This window comes from Nematostella vectensis, chromosome 15 (assembly GCF_932526225.1).
Source record: "Nematostella vectensis chromosome 15, jaNemVect1.1, whole genome shotgun sequence".
Lineage (NCBI taxonomy): Eukaryota > Metazoa > Cnidaria > Anthozoa > Actiniaria > Edwardsiidae > Nematostella > Nematostella vectensis.
Genome location: NC_064048.1, coordinates 4,531,574 through 4,557,188, shown reverse-complemented (window position 1 = coordinate 4,557,188; position 25,615 = coordinate 4,531,574). Strand labels below are relative to the sequence as shown.

The window sequence follows — 25,615 nt, the reverse complement described above, 5'->3', positions numbered from 1 at the left end:
ATTCATGTCAACAAGGTGCCTATCATCTTGTACAACATTCAATTATGTCGTCTGGGTTTGGGATTGGGAAGAAATAATAGCAAGCGGTTTCGATAGTATATTTGATCATTTCATCACAGATCTTAGAGTGATTTTTAACAAAACGTGTATATCTATATACAGTGTATTGGATAATCAGATATTGTTTAGTTCCAGAAAATATCTATATCCCCCATTCCCAATGAGAGGATTGAGGGTTTCAAACGCCCAGGAATTTCCAGAGGGGAGGGGGGGGTGGGGGGTGGGGGGTGGTAAAATGCCCTATTTCCTTACTGTATTCAAATTTTTTCCAGGGGGTTGGAAATTCCAGGGGTGGAGGTCATACCTCCGCCCCCCTCAATGGGGGGGTGGGGGGTGGGGGTGGGGGTATGGATATCGTGTCTGCTCTCACTTGGGAATAAATGCTTTCCAACGTAATAACGTGCAGTTGGAAAGCGTTTTCGTTACGGTTCTGAGTATGTGTTATCACATTACGTGATGTTTTGTTTAAATATAACAACCAGACAACTATTTTTTTATTTTGTAAGATTACGTAACTACTTTAGAACTACATATCGTATATATACGATAGAGATATGATAATTATTTCATCTCGCATGTTGGACGCTAGTATCACTGTGTAACCAAACTTCATGGTATATTAGATTAAAGCCTTAATCCTCGAGGCTATATAATCAACGCATTCGACCGAGAAATACGTTCCCGGGTTTTTTGCCTATAGGGTTTTATCCGGGTTTTCGTATCGGGCGTGTGATTTTGAAGTTGTATTTTCATAAGATTATTAATATTTTTAAATTGTGTAATTGCACTTGCACTTAAGTAATATTTTAGGTATTATAATTTTTAAGTTTAGAATATTTTCTGCATTGTATTTATATACCACGTTTGATTTCTAATGAAATGTGTAGTGGTACCAGTTCGCAGGCACCCAGCACACATATGGTGTTCTGTTGTTTTTGCGCCTTAGCGTGCGACTACTGAAAGGTAGTAATGAAAAGTGCGCGCACGCCATGTATGCAAGGGCTGGAGGATAAGAGTTTCTCATGCATCAGGCACGTTTGGGCTTATAATACAACAACATTGTTTCTTCGACCACGGCCCCCTGTTTGCTAATAGCTAGAGCAACTGGCTCCCAAATATACATATCTTAACCGTGGTTTCTTTGTCAACTCAAGGGGCATGAGTCACGTTCAAAGCACATTTGAGCAGATCTAGAGAATAATTGGTTGGCTTTAAAGTGTAGTATGACAAACTTCTCCCCCTTGTAGCGTGTTTGTGTGTGTCCGGGAGGTGAAGAAGAAGGTAGAATCACAATATAAAAGGATTTCAATCAGCTGCTTTTTTGTTATTATTCCCATTAAAATACGTCGATCTATCGTAACTAGAAAGACTACAGGCAAGCTGTAGAAACACTAGATGGTCTGCGTAGGCGTGGTGTAGACAAGACTCTACGAGTGTAGAAGGTATTCTTGTAAATAAGGTATGAATCAACACAATGATGAAAAGGTATGTTAAACGTTTTTGTGAAACAGAGTGGTTGCGCTGACGTTTTGAGCGTTAGCCCTTTGTCGAGCTCTGCCCTGCGTCTTTTTGCTCCGACGAAGGGCTAACGCTCGAAACATCAGCGCAACCACTCTGTTACCAAAGGCGTTTAACATACCTTTTCAACATTGTGTTGATTCATACCTCATATACAAGAATACCTTCTACACTCGTTTTCAGTCACACGTGCGCCTTGTGTTTTTCTCGTTTATGAGTAGCGACTTGTTTTTTTGGTGACAGAAGCCATCTTACAGTTACCAAAGGCCGTTAGACCGCTAACCAATTAGAATGCAGAGTGATACATGCGCACATGCGCACTAAATCAAAATAAAAACGAAAAGCTAAGAAACAATTAAGCTAAAGAACTTTATTCAATTGCTGGCTTTGTGTCTATAGGTATTTTGTAGGTGACAGTAGCTGAGTAGGCGATCCTTTTTGATGTAGTTTGGTTGTGATCGATCTAAAGCTTAACAGATGCAGAATTGGAATAATTCAAAAGTCATGATTGACGTTCACAAAAACATTGTTGTGACTCGTAAACGAAAGGCACAGGGTGCCCGCGTGACTAAAAACGAGTGTAAAATAACTATCCAAGATAGAGGCCAGATGTTAATTGTAATATAAAGAGTATCAGGCTTTTTAAGGTAAGGGACACAAAAAAGGAGGGAAAGAGAACATCCCTCATTTTTTTAACTCTTTCTGGCCTGATACTCAGATATTTTATTGACAATTAGCCAGCTTAGCTTGGCTCTCGCTTTCATGCTCAGCGCCTCGCTGTCGTGACGGCTTCTCTCTCGAAACAAAACAGATCGATGCGCCGCAGGCTAATTGAAAGCATCTCAGTAAATCAATTGAATGTATAATCGTGACTGCTCTGTGATACTTCCTTTTGAGCGGGATGGTAAAAAGGTGGCATGACTAACCTCCATTGAATGCAAACAATGTGATCCTTTTTTAGGTCGAAAATGAATATCAGCAACGCCACAGGAAACCCGTCACGCGGCTGCTCGACCTCGGTCCCAGACTCCAAGAGTGCTGTTGGCTTGTCGGTCGCTTTTGGCATTGTCCTGTTATTCGCAGTCGTTGGTAAGCATTGTCAATTCGCTTTGATTGACAGTTTGATGTTTACTTTAAAACTGCCAATGAATTGCACAAACAAATCTTATGACTTTTGGGTGATAATTTTGCGCGTCCTTTAACGGCAAAATAAAAAAAAACTATTTAGCGCCTACGAATCAGCCTGAACTTTAATTTAATTAAAGTTTCTATTTTTATGACGCTCTCTGGTGGAGTGACGGCCGCAGGCATTTCTGTGTTTATTTTGGCACGAATTTATCACTCAAAAAGTCTCCTGATATCTAGATGAAATGTCTCCTATCTACTTATACCTAGTGCACACTAGCGACATATCGACATAACGACATGGGCGCGCGCACTATTATCTTCGACATAACGACATGGACATAACGACATAAGAGAAAAAAATGTCGTTGTGTTGTTATGTTGCTAGTATGCACTAGGCATTACAGCGCTGAATAAGTTGCTTTTTGTTCCTGTTATTTTGCCGCTAAAAGCCTGAGCGCGCGCTATCTAACTGGTCACATCCCAGCATATGCCCCGCTATTCCTAGTTTTGTGCCAAAACGTGAAATACAATGACGTACGTAACGTACAAGGACGCAGAATACTAAGGGGGAGGGGGTAAGGCGCTAAACAGAGACATTTAGACAGACACGCCCCTTTAGCTATAGGTGGTAACTGGGTATGGCACTGAACGTAACTCAAACCTAATTTATTCGAGCTTTAATTCTGACATAAATGCTTGAAGGACTCTACTGTCTTCCTCGCAATCGTTGGGAAAATAATTAAAATAAAATATACAAGCCATATGATAAAGTTCGAGTAAAAAAATCAATTTTTGAGATTTTCTTTTTACTATTTTTACAGGAAATGCGTTTGTAATTTGGTTTGCTCGGCGTTCCACCCGCACAAAATACACTGCCTTTAACTACTTTCTAATCTCCATGGCAACTGCAGACATCCTTGACGTCATCTCTTCCACGCCGATTCACTGGATTTTCTTGTTCTTTGGGGTGGAGTGGGTAGGGGGGGTAATGGGCGAAATATCCTGCAAAGTCGTCTACTTTCTCGTAAACCTCTCGGTCTACGCCTCGGTATTAACACTTGTCACCATAACAACGGATCGTTATTTCGCCATACGTCACGTGATGTATATCCCACTCTCCCGCCGGCGAATGATTCTAGTGCTGAGCGGAATCTGGGCACTAGCTGGTCTCTTCGCCGCTGTGCAGTTGTATAAGTTCAACGTGTACTACATCCGAGGACGTTACTATTGCTACTCGTCCTGGAATATTGACACTAAGCGGGAAATAATTTTTGTTAAATACGAGATGGTTCTTACCGTCGCAATGTCTTATGGGTTTCCTCTAGTCGTCATGGTGATCATGTACGCATTTATTATCCGGGAACTTTGGAAACGGTTGGACATCTTTGCGCATGATCAGAACAGCTCCCTCGAGCGACGCATCCAGCGGCAGAATCGCCCATTGGTCAAAATGTTTGTAACCTTGGTAACAGTTTTCGCTATCTGCTGGTTCCCAGTCCACGTCAATCATTTGTTAATTGCCTTTGATTACCAGCAATATCTGTGCCTTCCGAATGTTGTACCGCTGACATTCTACCTGCTGGCTCACGCTAATGCTGCAATCAACCCTTTCATGTATATAATCTTCATTGAAAACTTCAGGAATGCCCTTGCAAATCACGTGTGTGGTAGACTTACGAGGCTCATTACATTTTTCAACTTCACATCTCCGAGAACTTCCTACTCTCCGAATGCAGTGGCTTATGTCAACGGCGCTATCGTTGGTGAAGGAGATAATGGTAATTTGATTGGTGGAAAGGTTAGCGGTGATGTGATTGTTGGAGACGTTAACGGTGATGCGATTGGTGGAAAGGAGAGCAAAGTTGTGAATGGTGGAATACTTACCAGTGATATGATTGGTGGAAAAGCTAGCTGTGATGCGATTGGTGGAAAAGTTAGCGGTGATGCGATTGTTGGAAAGGTTAGCGGTAATTCGATTGGTGGAAAAGCTGGTTGCACTGTGATAATTGATGGTGATGTTAATACGGCTGTGATTGGTGGAGAGATGGATAGCGCTGTGGTTGGTGGAGAGATGGATAGCGCTGTGGTTGGTGGAGAGATGGATAGCGCTGTGGTTTGTAGAGAGATGGATAGCACTGTGATTGGTGGAGAAAATAACAGTAATATGATACGCAAAGGTGTTAATGGTGCGGTAATTTGTAAAGTTGCTAATAGCTATGTGATTGGCGGAAAGGCTAATGGCCCTGAAATTGGTGGAAAGGCTGGGGTTGATGAAAATTGCGAGTATGTCGGGATATGGGATGGTCGAACTTTTTCCAAGACTCGAGAGAACGATAAAACGACTAAAAAGTCGAGTATCTGTGAAATCGATGTGCAGAACGCTTACCGACGTAGGCTCTCTACGGAGGGTGATAGTAAGTCAAAGTTGTGCACAAGTCCCGAAAACGAAGCGAATAAAAACAAAATGAAAACATACGTTTCAGGACGAAAGAAAAGACTCGAAGAAAGACAAAGTGGAGAAGAGAAAGAAAGCACTTTGCGGTGTCACTTAAACGAAGGATTTGAAGGTGAGCCCGCGATCCATCTTGGCCGCTGTGACTAATAAAGCTGAGGACTTCCCAGTCGAGCCATTTCCAGCAAAAAGGCGATAACATTGATGGGGAACTCGTCATTAGAAGCTAATCATCTTTGCCAAATTTTAGAGGTTGATTATAGCGGTGAGAGATTGTTTTCAAGGGCAGATCCATCCTGGCTTTCCTGAAGGGACGGGAGTTTGTGGACCGCAACTGATTTTAATCAAAATTATTGGTAGTTCAGGGTTTTAATTGAGCAAAATATACAGCCAGGAGAGCTGTAGCTTATAAATTCCAGTAGTAGTCGCCAGTAGTTTATAAACACTTCCTACAAGAGTAGATAAAAGTTTTTTCCCCAAGACTACTTACAAGTTAAGATTAATCCTTGCGCGTAGACAGGGACCCCCCTTGGCGGCTAAAAAGTTTGTCATTAATTATTAAGGAATATTTAAATCCTATGCTTTTTCCATATGATACCTATGTCTGCGCACCTCCCATCAGCCAATCCTGGGCACGCACCTGCAATTTTATTCTACTTTCCCTTAGTGCTCACAGGTCAGAAGCCACACACCTCAAAATCTTCCTTGCCCATTCATCCCAGGGAAAGGACTCTCCAGAAAAGTACGGGGTGATCGTCCTGTCTTTCAGGAAATAAAATTTCGACTGCTATCCCTAGGGGATATTTTTCAGATTCTGCTATCCTTTAATTAAGGGTATAAAATTCGAGCAACTGCTATTCCTTAGGGGGTGCTTAACGGTTTTTTTCGATTCTGTTATCTCGGGTTTAAAAATCCTTTGACCACACCTAATTTGCTATCTCTTAGGGGTAAGAATTTCTGTTGACCACACCCAAAGGGTTGAATTAAGTTTACCGACGATCACCCCCGTCTGTTTTTATTCCACCTGTGATTGATTCTAATTTCGACCAATCACTAATTCCTCACAATGAACATCATACTCCTCTCGTTTTATCTTGATGAATGTTATCCTATATGTAAATACAGTAGACCAATAAAAACGAATCAAAATATGTTTTATTGTATGCGATATATGATATACGATATTGTATGCGAGCATGGACAGGGTGTTTTAATGTTAGTTTTGCATACCGTTGTGTAAGCGCGGGGGTCTTGTGTCAGGGTCGTGCGTGACTGGGGGAAGGTTACACGGCAAAATGGTCCGCGTTTTCTGTTCGGATAATGCGAGGAAAATTCGCAGAAAACGCAACATAATCTTGGTATTTTTCCTCGAATAACGCGCGTTTTCCTCGGCATTTTCCTAACAGTTTTCCAAGTTTGGAGTACGTGCCGTTTTCTTTCACGTTTTCCAGAATGGGAAAATTCAGGAAAATGCGAGTTCTCCAAGCGTTTTCCTTCTAAGGAAACGTAAAAGAATACCTACTAACTCCCTCATTTCTAGTAACAATAATATAATTTTCGTATAAAAGGTACTGTGCAATACCTCTTCCACTGAGTAAAATCGCTGTGCTTCCCTAAAAACATTCGATAAAAAATAACTTAATGAGTATTACTAAATAAATAAATGCCACAAGGTGAGGGTCCAAAAAGAAAGATCTTTTTTTAAATAGAACATATTGAACTTTTACAACTGCAGTGAGCACCTGTGTATAAGAACCTGTTGGCCTAAAATGTTCAAATTAGAACCCTATTTTTGTATAAGAACCTATTAGACCAAGCATTTGGAGCAGGTTCATAATTTTAGAGATGAGGATGGTCAGGAAAAATAAAAGAAAAATTAGAAGGCTCTTTTTACAATCTAAATCAATGAGTCTGCCAGACAATGCTACCATGACTTTATATAAAAATAAGAATCTACTATAAGAGGAAGAGCCTATAGTAAATAGCCTAAAATATCACTGAGCACCTCTCATATAAGAACATGTTTAGGCTATAGTAACTTACTTATTGCAGGTGTTTACTGTAGAAGCATGGCAAGAAGGGCTGTATGAAATGCCATGAAATTCTAGATACTACTACTCAGGTTTTCCAGTGATCCAGCCATGGAGAGCCTCTATAATGTCTCCTGGTGCTTTGCTTACTGACAACCCCAGAGTCTACAATTGAAGAAAACATGCCCCTTCATGCCTTACATCTAGTTGTTGATATAAAGACCCCAAGGTCTTCAAATCACCAGCTGGGTAACCCATCATCATGTTGAATCCTGGCTTTGCTGCAATGAATACATAAATGGACATTTAAAATGTTCAACGTTTTTGTCATATAAGAGGTTATGCTCAGGGTAAGGAGACCATGATCCATGAGTGGGTGCAAATTACACTATTTGAGATTATTAGGTGGTATTTCCCTTCCCGATTTCTAGAAAAACAAAATTGTGTGCGGGTGGCATTTTATTTTATTGTCTGTATTTTTATTTTTTCTGCTAATATGTTTTCTTACATGACAAGACAACAAGGTATATTCCTTTAAGTGGCCCCAAAAATGACACGGGCAGGGAGAGGAAACAAGTTTTATTTTATTTTACTTGGCCCAGTCTGTACTTATTTATTATGTCCAGATGCAACAACTTGAACGGATTAAAGTATTCAATCAAATACTTATATATAATCAAAGACAATCGAATTATGTTCAATAATCAAACAGAATCTAATTATAAAAATTTCTTCAGGAAATCGAACACAGTCAAACGCTTGGTTGTATTTGATTGTGTCGGTTATAACTTGGAGGACCAAGCACAGAGTAAATTGATCTTATTTGGTTTATGTCGTTGGGTCTTCATTTAATGGCGCCTATTTACCAAATCGACGTGCCTTGAGAGGACGCGTATAATAAACACACATACAAAGGAGGAAACACTAACATTTTCTCAATCTTAAACTTGAGTTGAAAAGCAAACTTACACAACATTATCAAGATAAAGGCTATTTGGCTTTTTCACAACCTCATCCTCTCAACGAGTGAGTGTTTGAATACCAAAACGCTCGTAATTAATTAGTGTTTCTACTAGAATACTCACCATTTCGACTTAAATTCTCCTTGAGCATGGGTAAAGGCCAGTTTCTATAGCTGTTGTAGAGGAATTTTCGCAAAAATTCAGCTGAAAGCTCACAAAGATCCAACCGAGTTCTCTTTTGAACTTTGCCTCGTTTCTCCCACTGGACCCAGTACTCGCGCCATTCATTCACAGGTAGCCCAAAGCCGGTCCCCACAACAACTCCGCCAATTTGTTTGAGAGGATCTATTTCAGGCAAGGGACCGGCATCTTGCATCTTTTATTACTCGCGTTATCCTTCGGTTAACGCCGGGAAAACGCGATGGATTTTTCCACATTTTCTTGCCAAGGAATATGCGAGGAAATATGCGACCAAACGGGGTTATTTTACGGTGTTAATTTTCCATGCGTTTTCTGGTCAGGAAAATCTTTGGATTACTCGCGTTATCCTCTTGGTAAACGCTGGGAAAACGCGATTGATTTTTCCAAATTTTCCTACCAAGGAAAATGCGAGGAAAATGCGACCAAACGGGGTTATTATACGGGGTTAATTTTCCATGCGTTTTCTGTTCAGGGAAAGCTTTGGATTACTTGAGTTATCCTCCTCAGTAAACGCCGGAAAAATGTGGAAAATGCGAGGAAAACGCCATGGAAAATCTCAAATTTTACAAAGACGTGAAAATCCAAAGAATATTCAAGATTATTGCGGATTTTCTATACGTTTTCTCACTTAGAAAATTAATGGAAAACGCGGATACGCGGACCGATGGAGACCTCTTTCAAATCATCAAAACCCTATCGCATATAGAGGTCCTACAGCCGTGCTGGCTCCGCTATAATTGGGGAAGGAGAAAAACTGTAAAAAAATGCATCTAGGTGTTGTAAGTGGCTTGTAGCGCTTGGTAAAAGTAGTATGATTACATATTTGAATAGCGTCTGTTGCCACTAGATACTGATGAGCCACAAAACGTCTGTATATCTATCCTTTTAAAACGCTATTCAAATGTGTAATCGTACTAATTCAAAGGAATAACAAGAGGTATTCCTGTGGTAGTTGAGTAAGGACATTTATTAGAACCTAGGCCTCCTCTTCCAATACACAGCAGGAATTCTGGTTTCCCTATCAGAACCTAGAGCCTTGACAACTCAAACAATCCCAAATTTGCCCAAACTCCGGTAAGTCTAATTTGAGTAATATGCTATTGGTTTCATAAAGGCCTTTTTCTACTATATGTGTTAGATTTCTTGAAATGAAACAAATCGCAAACTAGCGAAAACATCTGATGGTTGTAGCCGGAAGTTGTTAATCGCTACCAAAGTCATAAAACCAGTCAAATAGTAAAACGATTTTGAATATTCTGTTAACTAAACGCTTTCTAGCTGTCGTTGATATGTTTTACTAGAAAACACTGGACATTTTCAGGGAGCTGATTTCGCCTCTTTTAAGATTAAAATCTGATTAAAATCAGTGGAACCCCAATAACTTGAGCTCCGCTTATTCTTGAACTGATTTTCTAAGAAATACAGTGTCCTAAAAGCTGAGCCAGCATGCAATAAATTTAAGCCATATTATAATACGTATATATGTATGTATGTAATGTGTGAGTGAAGCCGTTCATAGAAAAGTGCTTGATGCACAGGTGTAGAGTGGAATATGTGTGTATGTATATTTAAATTTTTAACCCGGAAAAACTTGTTGGGTTTATATGGAGGTATCATCCAATAGGGAACATTTAATAAATGGAAATGAATTATAGTTTTTTACAGTTAAATGGGTGCTTTTTTATTCTCTTTAACATTTAAAACCATATCAGCACACAACGCATTTCTATAGTATACAATTGCATCTATCGTTATTGCATCTATCGTTATTGCATCTGTCTACACTATATTAGTAGCAGCGCCTTCCATCTCATAACTCTGACCAACCAAGTCGCATGAGACAACCAAGTCGCATGAGTATCACAAATATCACAGGCAAAAAGTCATAAGGTAATACAAGAGGGTTTTCTTTTGCCATAAGGTTTCTCCAGTAGCCTTTCTTGACTAAACTTGTTGCACTTCGTGAGTCTTTCCCGCCATTTCTATATTTTTACTGTTGTGACTCTGTCACACTGTTTTGTCCGCCGTTTTGTCCTACGACAAAAACTGACTTTCCACGTTGTCTCCTGTTTTTCTGGCTTAGTTTTCTTGTGTTTGAAACTGTACTTTGTGTTTTCACCATAAGCTTAAGTGATATTTTGGATAATTCTTCACTTACAAACAATAATTTATTCAGCTCCGAAATCAGTCGCCTGTAAATTCGGCGAAGGATTTGCATATTTCTCTGAGCCCTGATTGCGATGCGCTGTTGTTGTGTCAGTCTCACGGTAGGCCAGTCACAGTTAAGTTGATGACAAAGAGTTAGTGACTGCGGTCGGATTGCGTTGTTGTGTAATACTGCTTGGAGTTTTTCTACCAGTGGGTTCTAAGTGCATTGTTGATTGAGCGCGTTGGTTCAGTTTACGGGCGACTCGAGTCCAACTTGTTTTTGCCACCCTGCATTTTCATTGTAGTCTTTTAACTATTTTATTCTACTTAATTTTACCTTGATTATTGATTATTAATAATTAATTGATCTAGTTAAATAAAAGAAAGGGAAACTAATCAAATAATTATATACAATCAAACAATTATTTAACCGGAATAACCGGAAAATAACCTACAATACTATTTCTGTAATTCTTTTTTAAAAAAAAATATATATATATAATAATTATATCTGGCATAATGGCAGGCCACCTCATGGCCCCCTTGGTAGTACTCCTATTTGCTCTACATCTCCAGAATTTCTTATTACGGTGGCAGAGCCCACTAATTGAGTCTAAGGCCGGACCCTTCATTTCACCAGCACTTTTTGAAATGAGCCTGGACAAAGTTAAAATTTTCATGAACAATATTCATCCCAATCGTAGAAAATTGATCGCTACATAAGGAGTAACCCAAGCTCACTCGCCTTTCGCCTACTCATTCTTAGTGGGGACATCCCTCTCAATCCTGGTCCCACCTACCGGTATCCCTGTGGAGCATGCTCAAAACCAGTTAAATGCAACCAGAAGGGTATTCAGTGCGACTACTGCGATGCATGGTATCACACAAAATGCTGTCCAATAAGCAATGAAAGTTACAATACACTTGTTAACAGTTCTTGTTCTTGGATCTGCTGTGCCTGTGATGTGGCCAATTTCTCAAAGTCATCAAATGGTCCTGACATTCCTGATGACAATTATTATTTATCTTTATCAACATCAGTACAATCATCCGGCTCAGAATCGCCCCAGCCACTAACATCCTCCCCCAGGCAAAGATCTCCTGCATCAAATAAAATGAAAGACCCCCACAAATTGAGAATGTTAACACTGAATGCTTGTAGCTTAAAGGGTAAAGATAAACGCCTTGAATTTCAAAGCCTGATTGACAACTACAAACCTGATATTGTTAATGTAAATGAGACCCACATTAATGACACTGTCTTTTCGGCTGAAATTCTGGAGAAAGGTTACACCATTTTTCGTAAGGATAGAAACGAATTTGGTGGAGGGGTGTTGTCTGCTTTCTCCAACCATCTTGTGGTGACTCACGAGGGGCAAATGGATGGTAATTATGAAGGCATCTGGTCAAAGATAAATATTGCAGGAAGCAAATCACTTTTTGTTGGCTCAGTCTATAGGACCCCAGACTCAAATGTTGACCCCCTTGTAGCTCTCGATGGTGCATTATGCAAGCTGGTTAAAAATCCAATTCCAAACATCCTCATTACCGGTGACCTGAACCTGCCTAGTATATCATGGGAAGATGATAACTACGCTGTAAGACCTAATCCTACTTATGGGCTTGAAGTAAACCACAAGTTTTTGGACATTGTGAACGACCACTCACTGACTCAACATGTTATGGAGCCAACTAGAGGGGAGAACACCCTCGATCTTGTTCTCACCACTTGCCCAGAGATGGTATTAGACCTAGTGGTTGAGCCCGGCATGAGTGATCATGATCTGGTGCTATTTGATCTAAACTTGAAGCCCTCTTTCAACAAGAAAAAGCCTCGTAAAGTATTTGTATTTAAGAAAAGTAACATGGGGGCAGTGAAAACTGACCTTAAAAAACATCTTGATAATTACTTCAACAATGAGGCCTATCATAAATTGATCAATGAAACTATGATTTCTTTAAAACCACAATCACTGAGATCATGAAAAAACATATCCCACAAAAAAACATCAGTGGTAGATTGAACTTGCCATGGATCACTAGTTCCATTAAAAGGTTAATCCGAAAAAAGCAACGTCTATATAACCATGCCAAACACTGTAACAACCATGCTGGCTGGAAAAAATTTAAAGACTTGCGTAAACTCGTAAAGAAAAATCTCGCTAAGGCACACAGCGAGTATGTGTCCCAGCTCTTAACAGTCCCAAAGGGTAGTGAAACAGCGAACCATACCATAACCAAACGGTTCTGGACGTACATCAAGTCCAAAAAGACCCATGATGTTGGTGTTGCTCCCCTACGCGATGATAAGGGTGAATTTAAGTCAGTGACAGTCTTGGTAAGGCACGTGCTCTGAGTTCACAGTTCCAGTCCGTTTTTACTCATGAAAATAATAGTTCTATACCTACACTTGGACCAAGTCCTTATCCGACTATACCGTCTACTTTAATATCTATAGACGGTGTTATCAAACTACTTCAAAATGTTAACCCGAAGAAAGCTAATGGCCCTGATTTAATCCCCTGTAAAATTTTACAAGAAGCTGCCCATGAAATCGCCCCAGCTCTGACGTTCTTGTTCACACAACCTTTAGAGACCGGTACTCTCCCGAATGACTGGCTCAGTGCAAATGTGACCCCAGTGTTCAAAAAGGGAAATAAGAATATCCCTTCCAACTACCGTCCTATTTCACTGACTGCTGTGCCTTGTTAAATACTTGAGCACATTATTTTCCATGACATAATGAATCATCTTGACACCCATAATATCCTCGTCAAGTTCCAACATGGTTTTCGCAGGTTCTTTTCCTGTGAAACGCAATTAATAACCACCCTAGAGGATGTGGGGAAAGCTCTAGATCTCGGCAGACAAACTGATCTGATCATCATGGATTTTAGTAAAGCCTTTGATATTGTTCCCCACCAGCGGCTTATTTCCAAGCTGGATTTTTATGGAATTCGGGGTCTCCTAAAGACCTGGCTTACAACCTGGTTAACACATAGGGAACAATCCGTTCTTGTTGATGGAGTCTCATCTGCCCCTATAAGTGTGTCATCTGGTGTGCCCCAGGGGACCGTTCTCGGCCCACTGATGTTTTACTCTACATAAATGACATCGGCAATGATTGTAAATCTTCTACCATAAGATTGTTTGCTGATGATACTCTTTTATACAGTGTCATCGAGGCAACTTCTGATGCACATCAGCTCCAGTCTGATCTTACCTCCATCGAGAAATGGGCAGAGAAATGGCTCATGTCCTTTAACCCAACAAAATGTTTTGTCATGAGAGTCACGAGAAATAGGGAACCTATAGTATTTAACTACACATTGATGAACCACATCCTAAAACCAGTTGAACACCATCCATACCTAGGCGTCGAGCTCTCGAACACACTTGACTGGAGCTGGCATATAAACAACAAAGTGTCCAAAGCCAACCAGACCTTAGGTTTTCTTAGGCGCAACCTAAGCAATTGCCCAGAGAACATTAAGGAAGCTGCTTATAAATCGCTCGTTCTTCCACACTTAGAGTATGCCAGCTCTGCCTGGGATCCATGGTTAAAGAAACACGTCAAACAGATTGAGAAGGTTCAAAGGAGGGCGGGTCGTTTTGTTAAAAAATGCTGGGATAGGACTCCTGGCACAGTCACAAACATCCTAAACGATTTGGAGTGGCCCCCTCTCTCTAAAAGGCGCCAGGATGCCAGGCTTATATTATTTTACAAGGCTGTTAACAAAAAATCAGCACTTGAGATACCAGACAATATTGATAGACGCACCCGCCAATTACGCAGCTCTCATCCAGATAAATTTATCGAGTTATGTCCAAAAACAGAAGCTTATAAGAACTTGTTTTTCTGTAGGACAATAAAAGAATGGAACAAGCTGCCCCGCCTTACCCTGGATTCCACTAGTGCAGATATTTTTAGAGAACGAATAAAATAAAATTAAGTTAATAAAATTATATTAATACCAATAATGCTGTTTAAACGATTTTTATCTTTTTACTTTATTTCATCTTTTTTTTATTCTGCCTTATTATTATTTTTATTATTATTATTATTATTTCTATTATTATTATTATTTTTTTAGTTAATTAATTAATTAATGTATTTATTTATTTATTTACTTATACAATTAATTTATATCCACAGTGATGGTAACCCCTTTGTGGATTAACAATGTAGATGTAGATGTAGACAGTGTCCTGAATAATATATAGATTTAGGCACTGCCTAAAAGCTGAGCCAGCATGCAATGAATTTAAGCCATATTATAATACGTATTTATGTATGTATGTAATGTGTGAGTGAAGCCGTTCATAGAAAAGTGCTTGATGCACAGGTGTAGAGTGGAATATGTGTGTATGTATATTTAAATTTTTAACCCGGAAAAGCTTGTTGGGTATATATGGAGGTATCATCCAATAGGGAACATTGAAGAATTGAAAATGAATTATAGTTTTTTTACAGTAAAATGGGTGCTTTTTTATTCTCTTTAACATTTAAAACCATATCAGCACACAACGCATTTCTATACATTAGCATATCGTTTTTGCCGGTAAATGTGCTCCATACTTGCCTACACTGTCCAAATTCCCTTTCTTCGTTTCACATTGCACTACTACTAGATTTTCTTGATTTTTATAATTTTCTCTCAGTTGATGGGTACCTCCTCGATGAGGAGGTCCATGAACCCACTACACCCCCATATTAAAGCATCATGGTTTTAAGGGTATTTACACCTGGTATTTTTGTGTTAAAACATAAAATAGGGCTTGGTGTGGCATAACAGAAAGATGCAGTTTGTTAAAAAAAAGGTAGCTATATTTTCATTTCACATTACTTCCATGTACAGCGCTAAATTATCGTTGAAATAATTGCATGAAAGGTCAAATGGTACATTGCTGTTGATTTTTGCAATATCATCTCAGATTCCTAAGTATTGACCTGTATTCATATCAGCTATTTGAAAAGTAAATTGCTTACAAAACCCTGTGCAGTTAATTAGTTCAAACTGAAACTACATTTTTTTACTAGAAAAAACATTTATTCACAATTAGGACCAATGTTTGGTCAGTGTTTTGTACCAGACACTTTGTCAAAGGGTGAATGAAATAAACCACTCTAACTTGTTTTCAAAGTTTCTGACTACTTATAGTTTATTTTATTAGCCTGGGTTTTTTTTTATAACAAGTTTTCATTTGTAACTATTATCTATCTTTTTGTTACTAGCTGTATTAATGAATACATCCTGCCCTAGCATCATGCCTTTAAAGCTGGCAGCTTGCTTGAGTTGGGATTCGCCTGAAAAAATTGGAGAACAGTGACAAAACGCTACTGAAGAATAAAACCTAATTGATAAACCTAAAATTAAAAATAATTCCAAGTAACCTTTAAAATAGAACCGTGAACAGAAAATTAATATATGAAGTCTGTTTTTAGGGGCTAATGACCCAGAGGTTGAATTGCCTTTTGACCTTTTTCTTAGGAAAAGCTGTAGAGAAAAACTATGGGTATCGAACTAAATTCTCCCAACAAAAAGCTGTCTTTAGTTTCTATGAAAATTGAAGAGATGGGAGTTTTGAGATGTTGTATGAAAATGTTGAGCTGGGGTATTCAAGATACCTTTTTGTGAAAAAGAATCATATGCATAAAGGGGACTGTGTAGGTAAAGCAGATCTTTTTAGAACCTATTAGCTTTCATGAATCTTTTTTTTTTCTAAAATTTAAACAAGAATTCGTTTTAAATTTTAAATGTTCTTCGAACTCACAAAATATAAACTAAAACCGTTCCTTGCTCGATATCTTTCATAAAAGAGGCGACAGAACTTAAATGTGATGAAGAATTTCCAGATAAGAAATTGTTCTTTATTTATACAGTTTAAAAGTTATCCCATAAAAAGCTATAAGATTAGTTTACTTTTTAAATGAATAATAGCAAAGAAATAACAACATTTTCTAAAACAAATGCAACGTTTGTTTACAAACAATCAATCGCACAATTTCTATCCTTTTTATGGGATAATGTATGAACAAACTAGCTGGATTACTAGTTAGAAACTAGGTATAATAAAACATCAACATCCCATCATGGCTTTAACTGTTTGAGTGCTAGAAATACATCAACACAAGAGATTTTCATAGCTCCGACAAAGTTTGTAAAATTGACGTCTAACTTTTTCCAAACCCATCCTTTGTCCTTCCATCCATCGTTTGTGCGTCTTTTTATTATAAAAGTGTTAAGATGTGTCGAATTTCTTTCTTGGCTTTAGCCACGACGAAAATAATGCAAAAACTTTATCAATTTACGGTGTCACCCGCGAGTTAGAAGAGCAAAACGCGGGAAATAGTAGACGCAGGGTTCCCGTGAGTGTAAATACAAAAACACTAAAAACTGAATAATTGTAAGTTTTGACGCAACTTTCGGGGTTTTATTAAGTATGTAGCATTGTCGGATAGTGCTAAAATATATTCTTGTATAATGATTTTACTGACATGACGTTTTACGAAGTTATCGCTAATTGTGGTAATCGCTAATTGGGTACCCGCGCAATGGCCAAAAAAACTGAGTCGCATAGTTATAGACCATTTCTCTATACCTAAGGAGCTTCGCGCGAGGCCTGCGGCCGCGCTGGCGCCGCTATCACTGGGCACACAGCGAACACAGGATTAAGAAAAGCCTGATAAGTTTAACAGTTGCTGACAGTTTAAAAAGTTAGAAACCAATAAGTCTATGGATCATGCTCACTGGAAAAAGGCTTCATTAGCCTTTTATTACCTTTCCCTTTCTGTATGTGTGTCGAATGCTGTGGTAGAATATGTAAGTAATGGTATGCACAATTGTGATATTCAGGCAGTGTTTAACATGTATAGGAGCTGGGCTAGCTTGTACCCCTCCCCCCTTTTTTGTAAAGTTATATATGCTTGTATCAATGTAAAGCTAGAGGGGGGGGGGGACAGGCAGATGTGGGGCCATTGACATTTTATGCATCAAATTCCCGACCTCGGGACCAGGAAAGGAGTTTAGATGACAGGAAAATTCCTTACCTGGGGATGGGAAAAAATGTCAAATTTGATCAAAATTTTTTAAAATCCAAATTTGTTCTTGTATTAATTTGGAAATCAGAAAATGGACAAGAAAGCTTTCAAATCATAAGAAAATCAACACATGATGTACAGCAATACAGAGTGAATAGTTGTCTTTTATTTTGATCAATGATTCCTACAAATAAAAGCAATTTCTCGCTATCATGCAAGGCTGGTGCTTGCAAAAAGTATCGATAAAATAATGGCACGAACGTGCCTCCAAAACACTCAAATTGCGTGAAACTACTCTTTAAACAACATAAACTATTTGATACAGTGGTTTAAATACAATTTACCTTGAAAAAGCTTGACTTTCTGTCTCTGCAACGTCGAGCAACGTTTTCACCACTACCGTCAGCGGAAATAGAGCCACGCTTCTCCACCTGTAAAGTTTTGAACCCAGGGCCCACACGAAAAATTCAAACTGCCTCAGTCCTCTGCGCCAAAATTTAAACAGCCCCACTTTCCTGCAATGGCATATTCAATTGTCTGGACCCTGGTGAAAATTTCGTAGTAAAATTCCCCAGGTGTGGACGAAAAAGGTGTTCAAACGCCCCACATCTGCCCATCCCTCCCCCTTTACATTGATACATGCATAAGGAAATGACCAGTAAGACCCCCCCCCCCCCCCCACACCCCACAGTTGTCTTAATGTCTCTGTATCATACGCCCCGATTATTTAAAGGCATATTACACCCCTTTAATATTTTTTCTACTAAAGATACATGTTTTATATACAGGAATCGATGAAAGTGTTTTTGAAATGAATCGAAGTGACAGTGAATCAGAAAGTGAGGGATATCCAGATGATAACGACACCAGTTATTCACCTGATGGTAAGATTACACTTTGAAATGTTGCTTTTATAGAAACAAAAACAAGCTGTGTCAGCCTTGAACCAGGTATTCTAACTGTATTTCCTTAGCTAGCTCGGTGATGAACCATGAGGCAGTTTTGGGGGCCTGGGAGAGGGGGGTGTCTCCGATAAAAACAGATGGCAAAATCAATTTTAACCCTGAGGAACAGCACCTTGTGTGTGATAAAAAGAAATGATTACCCCTAAGAGATAGCAAACTGTTTGTGGTAGAGGGATTTTATGAACCCTAAGAGATAGCAGAATCGGAAAAACTATAAAAAACCTCCTAAGAAATAGCAGTTGGTCGATTGTTATACCCTAAGAGACGGGATGATCACCCCTGTCTACTTTTCTAGGAGCACCCCCCCCCCCCTTTATAGAACATATATTGAAATTTTGCCAAAAAAAGTATCTGATTTCTCAAAATGGTCCCTATCATTTTAAGGCTGTCCTATTGTGGTTTTGGATTATTAAATTATAGTCTTCTAATCATTCTAAAACCATTTAATTCCTATTATGAAAGCTTAGGGTTAAAAATGTAGAGAAATATCAGAAATATATAAGTTTCCTGTGAAAATATTGAGATTTTGGAGGCACAGAAATATCAGGTCCATTTAGATTTACAACAAAGTCTTCATTTTTCTTACATTGTTACCCCGATTTCTTCCAATCAAAATTCTAGGTTCAATATATAGGACAGTCCTCAAAGTTATAGTATCTTCATTTCTTGGCGTCTATCTTATGATATTATCTGATTATCACATGATCATGAGCTGCAATAATCTAGCTTCCAATGACAAAGGAAACAGTTAAAGGTCTGATCAGAAAATTATTGATTAAGAAAAAAATTATAGAGTAAGAGAGTGATGCTTTGTTACAATGGTGAATATTTATTTCGGCGTATTAAAATATAGTTTTTTTTTACGTTGTTCTTATTCAGAAACTGTAAATTAAGAAGGCTGACAATCTTCATTCATTCTGCTAAGCTGTGGATAGATAATAAGTTCACACAAATTCTGACCAATCAGTGATTTTTGGGGCTTCATGCAAATGCGAACCCATGCTCAATGCAAAAGGAAAGGTTTTCTGTGTGTATGTCGAATGCTGTGGTAGAATATGTAAGTAATTGTATGCACAATATTGTGATAGTCAGGCAGTGTTTAACACGTATAGGAGCTGGGCTAGCTTGTGCCCCTCCCCCCCCTTTTTTGTAAAGTTATATATGCTTGTATCAATGTAAAGCTAGAGGGGGGGACAGGCAGATGTGGGGCCATTGACATTTTATGCATCAAATTCCCGACCTCGGGACCAGGAAAGGAGTTTAAATGACACGAAAATTCCTTACCTGGGGATAGGAAAAAATGTCAAATTTGATCAAAATTTTTTAAAATCCAAATTTGTTCTTGTATTAATTTGGCAATCAGAAAATGGACAAGAAAGCTTTCAAATCATATGGCACGAACATGCCTCCAAAACACTCAAATTGCGTGAAACTACTCTTCAAACAACATAAACTATTTGATACAGTGGTTTAAATACAATTTACCTTGAAAAAGCTTGACTTTCTGTCTCTGCAACGTCGAGCAACGTTTTCACCACTACCGTCAGCGGAAATAGAGCCACGCTTCTCCACCTGTAAAGTTTTGAACCCAGGGCCCACACGAAAAATTCAAACTGCCTCAGTCCTCTGCGCCAAAATTTAAACAGCCCCACTTTCCTGCAATGGCATATTCAATTGTCTGGACCCTGGTGAAAATTTCGTAGTAAAATTCCCCAGGTGTGGACGAAAAAGGTGTTCAAACGCCCCACATCTGCCCATCCCTCCCCCTTTACATTGATACATGCATAAGGAAATGACCAGTAAGACCCCCCCCACACCCCACAGTTGTCTTAATGTCTCTGTATCATACGCCCCGATTATTTAAAGGCATATTACACCCCTTTAATATTTTGTCTACTAAAGATACATGTTTTATATACAGGAATCGATGAAAGTGCTTTTGAAATGTATGGAAGGGACAGTGAATCAGAAAGTGAGGGATATCCAGATGATAACGACATCAGTTATTCACCTGATGGTAAGGTTACCCTTTGAAATGTTGCTTTTATAGAAACAAAAACAAGCTGTGTCAGCCTTGAACCAGGTATTCTTATGGTATTTCCTTAGCTAGCTCGGTGATGAACCATGAGGCAGTTTTGGGGGCCTGGGAGAGGGGGGGTGTCTCCGATAAAAACAGATGGCAAAATCAATTTTAACCCTGAGGAACAGCACCTTGTGTGTGATAAAAAGAAATGATTACCCCTAAGAGATAGCAAATTGTTTGTGGTAGAGGGATTTTTTGAACCCTAAGAGATAGCAGAATCGGAAAAACTATAAAAAACCTCCTAAGGAATAGCAGTTGGTCGATTGTTATACCCTAAGAGATGGGATGATCACCCCTGTCTACTTTTCTAGGAGCACCCCCCCCCCCTTTATAGAACATATATTGAAATTTAGCCAAAAAAGTATCTGATTTCTCAAAATGGTCCCTATCATTTTAAGGCTGTCCTATTGTGGTTTTGGATTATTAAATTATAGTCTTCTAATCATTCTAAAACCATTTAATTCCTATTATGAAAGCTTAGGGTTAAAACATGTAGAGAAATATCAGAAATATTTAAGTTTCCTGAGAAAATATTGAGATTTTGGAGGCACAGAAATATCTGGTCCATTTAGATTTACAACAAGTCTTCATTTTTCTTACATTGTTACCCCGATTTCTTCCAATCAAAATTCTAGGTTCAATATATAGGACAGTCCTCAAAGTTATAGTATCTTCATTTCTTGGCGTCTATCTTATGATATTATCTAATTATCACATGACCATGAGCTGCAATAATCTAGCTTCCAATGACAAAGGAAACAGTTAAAGGTCTGATCAGAAAATTATTGATTAAGAAAAAAATTATAGAGTAAGAGAGTGATGCTTCAATGGTGAATATTTATTTCGGCGTATTAAAATATAGTTTTTTTCACGTTGTTCTTATTCAGAAACTGTAAATTAAGAAGGCTGACAATCTTCATTCATTCTGCTAAGCTGTGGATAGATAATAAGTTCACACAAATTCTGACCAATCAGTGATTTTTGGGGCTTCATGCAAATGCGAACCCATGCTCAATGCAAAAGGAAAGGTTTTCTGTATGCATGTCGAATGCTGTGGTAGAATATGTAAGTAATTGTATGCACAATATTGTGATAGTCAGGCAGTGTTTAACACGTATAGGAGCTGGGCTAGCTTGTGCCCCTCCCCCCCTTTTTTGTAAAGTTATATATGCTTGTATCAATGTAAAGCTAGAGGGGGGGGGGGGACAGGCAGATGTGGGGCCATTGACATTTTATGCATCAAATTCCCGACCTCGGGACCAGGAAAGGAGTTTAAATAACACGAAAATTCCTTACCTGGGGATAGGAAAAAATGTCAAATTTGATCAAAATTTTTTAAAATCCAAATTTGTTCTTGTATTAATTTGGCAATCAGAAAATGGACAAGAAAGCTTTCAAATCATATGGCACGAACATGCCTCCAAAACACTCAAATTGCGTGAAACTACTCTTCAAACAACATAAACTATTTGATACAGTGGTTTAAATACAATTTACCTTGAAAAAGCTTGACTTTCTGTCTCTGCAACGTCGAGCAACGTTTTCACCACTACCGTCAGCGGAAATAGAGCCACGCTTCTCCACCTGTAAAGTTTTGAACCCAGGGCCCACACGAAAAATTCAAACTGCCTCAGTCCTCTGCGCCAAAATTTAAACAGCCCCACTTTCCTGCAATGGCATATTCAATTGTCTGGACCCTGGTGAAAATTTCGTAGTAAAATTCCCCAGGTGTGGACGAAAAAGGTGTTCAAACGCCCCACATCTGCCCATCCCTCCCCCTTTACATTGATACATGCATAAGGAAATGACCAGTAAGACCCCCCCCACACCCCACAGTTGTCTTAATGTCTCTGTATCATACGCCCCGATTATTTAAAGGCATATTACACCCCTTTAATATTTTGTCTACTAAAGATACATGTTTTATATACAGGAATCGATGAAAGTGCTTTTGAAATGTATGGAAGGGACAGTGAATCAGAAAGTGAGGGATATCCAGATGATAACGACATCAGTTATTCACCTGATGGTAAGGTTACCCTTTGAAATGTTGCTTTTATAGAAACAAAAACAAGCTGTGTCAGCCTTGAACCAGGTATTCTTATGGTATTTCCTTAGCTAGCTCGGTGATGAACCATGAGGCAGTTTTGGGGGCCTGGGAGAGGGGGGGTGTCTCCGATAAAAACAGATGGCAAAATCAATTTTAACCCTGAGGAACAGCACCTTGTGTGTGATAAAAAGAAATGATTACCCCTAAGAGATAGCAAATTGTTTGTGGTAGAGGGATTTTTTGAACCCTAAGAGATAGCAGAATCGGAAAAACTATAAAAAACCTCCTAAGGAATAGCAGTTGGTCGATTGTTATACCCTAAGAGATGGGATGATCACCCCTGTCTACTTTTCTAGGAGCACCCCCCCCCCCCCCTTTATAGAACATATATTGAAATTTAGCCAAAAAAGTATCTGATTTCTCAAAATGGTCCCTATCATTTTAAGGCTGTCCTATTGTGGTTTTGGATTATTAAATTATAGTCTTCTAATCATTCTAAAACCATTTAATTCCTATTATGAAAGCTTAGGGTTAAAACATGTAGAGAAATATCAGAAATATTTAAGTTTCCTGAGAAAATATTGAGATTTTGGAGGCACAGAAATATCTGGTCCATTTAGATTTACAACAAAGTCTTCATTTTTCTTACATTGTTACCCCGATTTCTTCCAATCAAAATTCTAGGTTCAATATATAGGACAGTCCTCAAAGTTATAGTATCTTCATTTCTTGGCGTCTATCTTATGATATTATCTAATTATCACATGACCATGAGCTGCAATAATCTAGCTTCCAATGACAAAGGAAACAGTTAAAGGTCTGATCAGAAAATTATTGATTAAGAAAAAAATTATAGAGTAAGAGAGTGATGCTTCAATGGTGAATATTTATTTCGGCGTATTAAAATATAGTTTTTTTCACGTTGTTCTTATTCAGAAACTGTAAATTAAGAAGGCTGACAATCTTCATTCATTCTGCTAAGCTGTGGATAGATAATAAGTTCACACAAATTCTGACCAATCAGTGATTTTTGGGGCTTCATGCAAATGCGAACCCATGCTCAATGCAAAAGGAAAGGTTTTCTGTATGCATGTCGAATGCTGTGGTAGAATATGTAAGTAATTGTATGCACAATATTGTGATAGTCAGGCAGTGTTTAACACGTATAGGAGCTGGGCTAGCTTGTGCCCCTCCCCCCCTTTTTTGTAAAGTTATATATGCTTGTATCAATGTAAAGCTAGAGGGGGGGGGGACAGGCAGATGTGGGGCCATTGACATTTTATGCATCAAATTCCCGACCTCGGGACCAGGAAAGGAGTTTAAATAACACGAAAATTCCTTACCTGGGGATAGGAAAAAATGTCAAATTTGATCAAAATTTTTTAAAATCCAAATTTGTTCTTGTATTAATTTGGCAATCAGAAAATGGACAAGAAAGCTTTCAAATCATATGGCACGAACATGCCTCCAAAACACTCAAATTGCGTGAAACTACTCTTCAAACAACATAAACTATTTGATACAGTGGTTTAAATACAATTTACCTTGAAAAAGCTTGACTTTCTGTCTCTGCAACGTCGAGCAACGTTTTCACCACTACCGTCAGCGGAAATAGAGCCACGCTTCTCCACCTGTACAGTTTTGAACCCAGGGCCCACACGAAAAATTCAAACTGCCTCAGTCCTCTGCGCCAAAATTTAAACAGCCCCACTTTCCTGCAATGGCATATTCAATTGTCTGGACCCTGGTGAAAATTTCGTAGTAAAATTCCCCAGGTGTGGACGAAAAAGGTGTTCAAACGCCCCACATCTGCCCATCCCTCCCCCTTTACATTGATACATGCATAAGGAAATGACCAGTAAGACCCCCCCCCCCCCACACCCCACAGTTGTCTTAATGTCTCTGTATCATACGCCCCGATTATTTAAAGGCATATTACACCCCTTTAATATTTTGTCTACTAAAGATACATGTTTTATATACAGGAATCGATGAAAGTGCTTTTGAAATGTATGGAAGGGACAGTGAATCAGAAAGTGAGGGATATCCAGATGATAACGACATCAGTTATTCACCTGATGGTAAGGTTACCCTTTGAAATGTTGCTTTTATAGAAACAAAAACAAGCTGTGTCAGCCTTGAACCAGGTATTCTTATGGTATTTCCTTAGCTAGCTCGGTGATGAACCATGAGGCAGTTTTGGGGGCCTGGGAGAGGGGGGGTGTCTCCGATAAAAACAGATGGCAAAATCAATTTTAACCCTGAGGAACAGCACCTTGTGTGTGATAAAAAGAAATGATTACCCCTAAGAGATAGCAAATTGTTTGTGGTAGAGGGATTTTTTGAACCCTAAGAGATAGCAGAATCGGAAAAACTATAAAAAAACCTCCTAAGGAATAGCAGTTGGTCGATTGTTATACCCTAAGAGATGGGATGATCACCCCTGTCTACTTTTCTAGGAGCACCCCCCCCCCCCCCCCTTTATAGAACATATATTGAAATTTAGCCAAAAAAGTATCTGATTTCTCAAAATGGTCCCTATCATTTTAAGGCTGTCCTATTGTGGTTTTGGATTATTAAATTATAGTCTTCTAATCATTCTAAAACCATTTAATTCCTATTATGAAAGCTTAGGGTTAAAAAAAGTAGAGAAATATCAGAAATATATAAGTTTCCTGAGAAAATATTGAGATTTTGGAGGCACAGAAATATCTGGTCCATTTAGATTTACAACAAAGTCTTCATTTTTCTTACATTGTTACCCCGATTTCTTCCAATCAAAATTCTAGGTTCAATATATAGGACAGTCCTCAAAGTTATAGTATCTTCATTTCTTGGCGTCTATCTTATGATATTATCTGATTATCACATGACCATGAGCTGCAATAATCTAGCTTCCAATGACAAAGGAAACAGTTAAAGGTCTGATCAGAAAATTATTGATTAAGAAAAAATTATAGAGTAAGAGAGTGATGC

At 38.7% G+C, this 25,615-nt stretch overlaps 4 protein-coding genes across 17 annotated transcripts in view; 3 read left to right on the top strand and 1 right to left on the bottom strand.

Moving 5' to 3' along the window:
• Window positions 1-6,309, top strand: part of LOC5509265 (galanin receptor 2b) — a 53,312-nt gene extending 47,003 nt beyond the window's left edge. For all 5 annotated transcript variants that reach the window (XM_048722467.1, XM_048722465.1, XM_048722463.1 and 2 more), the window contains exons 2-3: window positions 2,540-2,667; window positions 3,528-6,309. In XM_048722467.1, the coding sequence (XP_048578424.1) occupies window positions 2,547-2,667; window positions 3,528-5,308 (1,902 nt within the window). In that variant the 5' untranslated portion in view covers window positions 2,540-2,546 and the 3' untranslated portion in view covers window positions 5,309-6,309. The remainder of the gene's footprint in view (window positions 1-2,539; window positions 2,668-3,527) is intronic.
• Window positions 376-14,443, top strand: LOC125560626. The gene is made up of 2 exons (XM_048722477.1): window positions 376-386; window positions 10,639-14,443. The coding sequence occupies exon 2, from the start codon at window positions 11,615-11,617 to the stop codon at window positions 12,482-12,484; it is 870 nt and encodes a 289-aa protein (XP_048578434.1). The 5' UTR covers window positions 376-386; window positions 10,639-11,614; the 3' UTR covers window positions 12,485-14,443.
• LOC116616203 lies at window positions 6,833-8,541 on the bottom strand. The gene is made up of 2 exons (XM_048722478.1): window positions 8,274-8,541; window positions 6,833-7,469 (listed from the first exon to the last, which is right to left on the bottom strand). Exons 1-2 carry the CDS (start codon window positions 8,524-8,526, stop codon window positions 7,354-7,356), a joined length of 369 nt encoding a protein of 122 aa, XP_048578435.1. The 5' UTR covers window positions 8,527-8,541; the 3' UTR covers window positions 6,833-7,353.
• Window positions 9,319-25,615, top strand: part of LOC116616200 (cyclic GMP-AMP synthase-like) — a 31,544-nt gene continuing 15,247 nt past the window's right edge. For 7 of the 10 annotated variants that reach the window (XR_007306699.1, XM_048722476.1, XM_048722471.1 and 4 more), the window contains exons 1-5: window positions 9,319-9,425; window positions 18,330-18,425; window positions 20,428-20,523; window positions 22,523-22,618; window positions 24,625-24,720. Coding sequence is in view for 9 of the 10 variants with exons in the window: in XM_048722476.1 (XP_048578433.1) it covers window positions 18,353-18,425; window positions 20,428-20,523; window positions 22,523-22,618; window positions 24,625-24,720 (361 nt within the window). In the remaining variant the exon portion in view is untranslated. Of the gene's footprint in view, window positions 9,426-9,920; window positions 10,242-18,329; window positions 18,426-20,427; window positions 20,524-22,521; window positions 22,619-23,575; window positions 23,754-24,624; window positions 24,721-25,615 lie in introns of those variants that run through there. The other 3 variants (XM_048722469.1, XM_048722474.1, XM_048722475.1) reach the window with 3 other exon arrangements.

Bases quoted from the DNA above. Each gene is read 5' to 3' on its own strand.
- LOC116616203 (XM_048722478.1), bottom strand. From the start codon at position 8,526: ATGCAAGATGCCGGTCCCTTGCCTGAAATAGATCCTCTCAAACAAATT. The intron at 7,470-8,273 runs GTGAGTATTCTA...TATTCATTGCAG, and splicing joins GGAGAATTTAAGTCGAAATG to CAAAGCCAGGATTCAACATG.
- LOC125560626 (XM_048722477.1), top strand. From the start codon at position 11,615: ATGAAAGACCCCCACAAATTGAGAATGTTAACACTGAATGCTTGTAGC.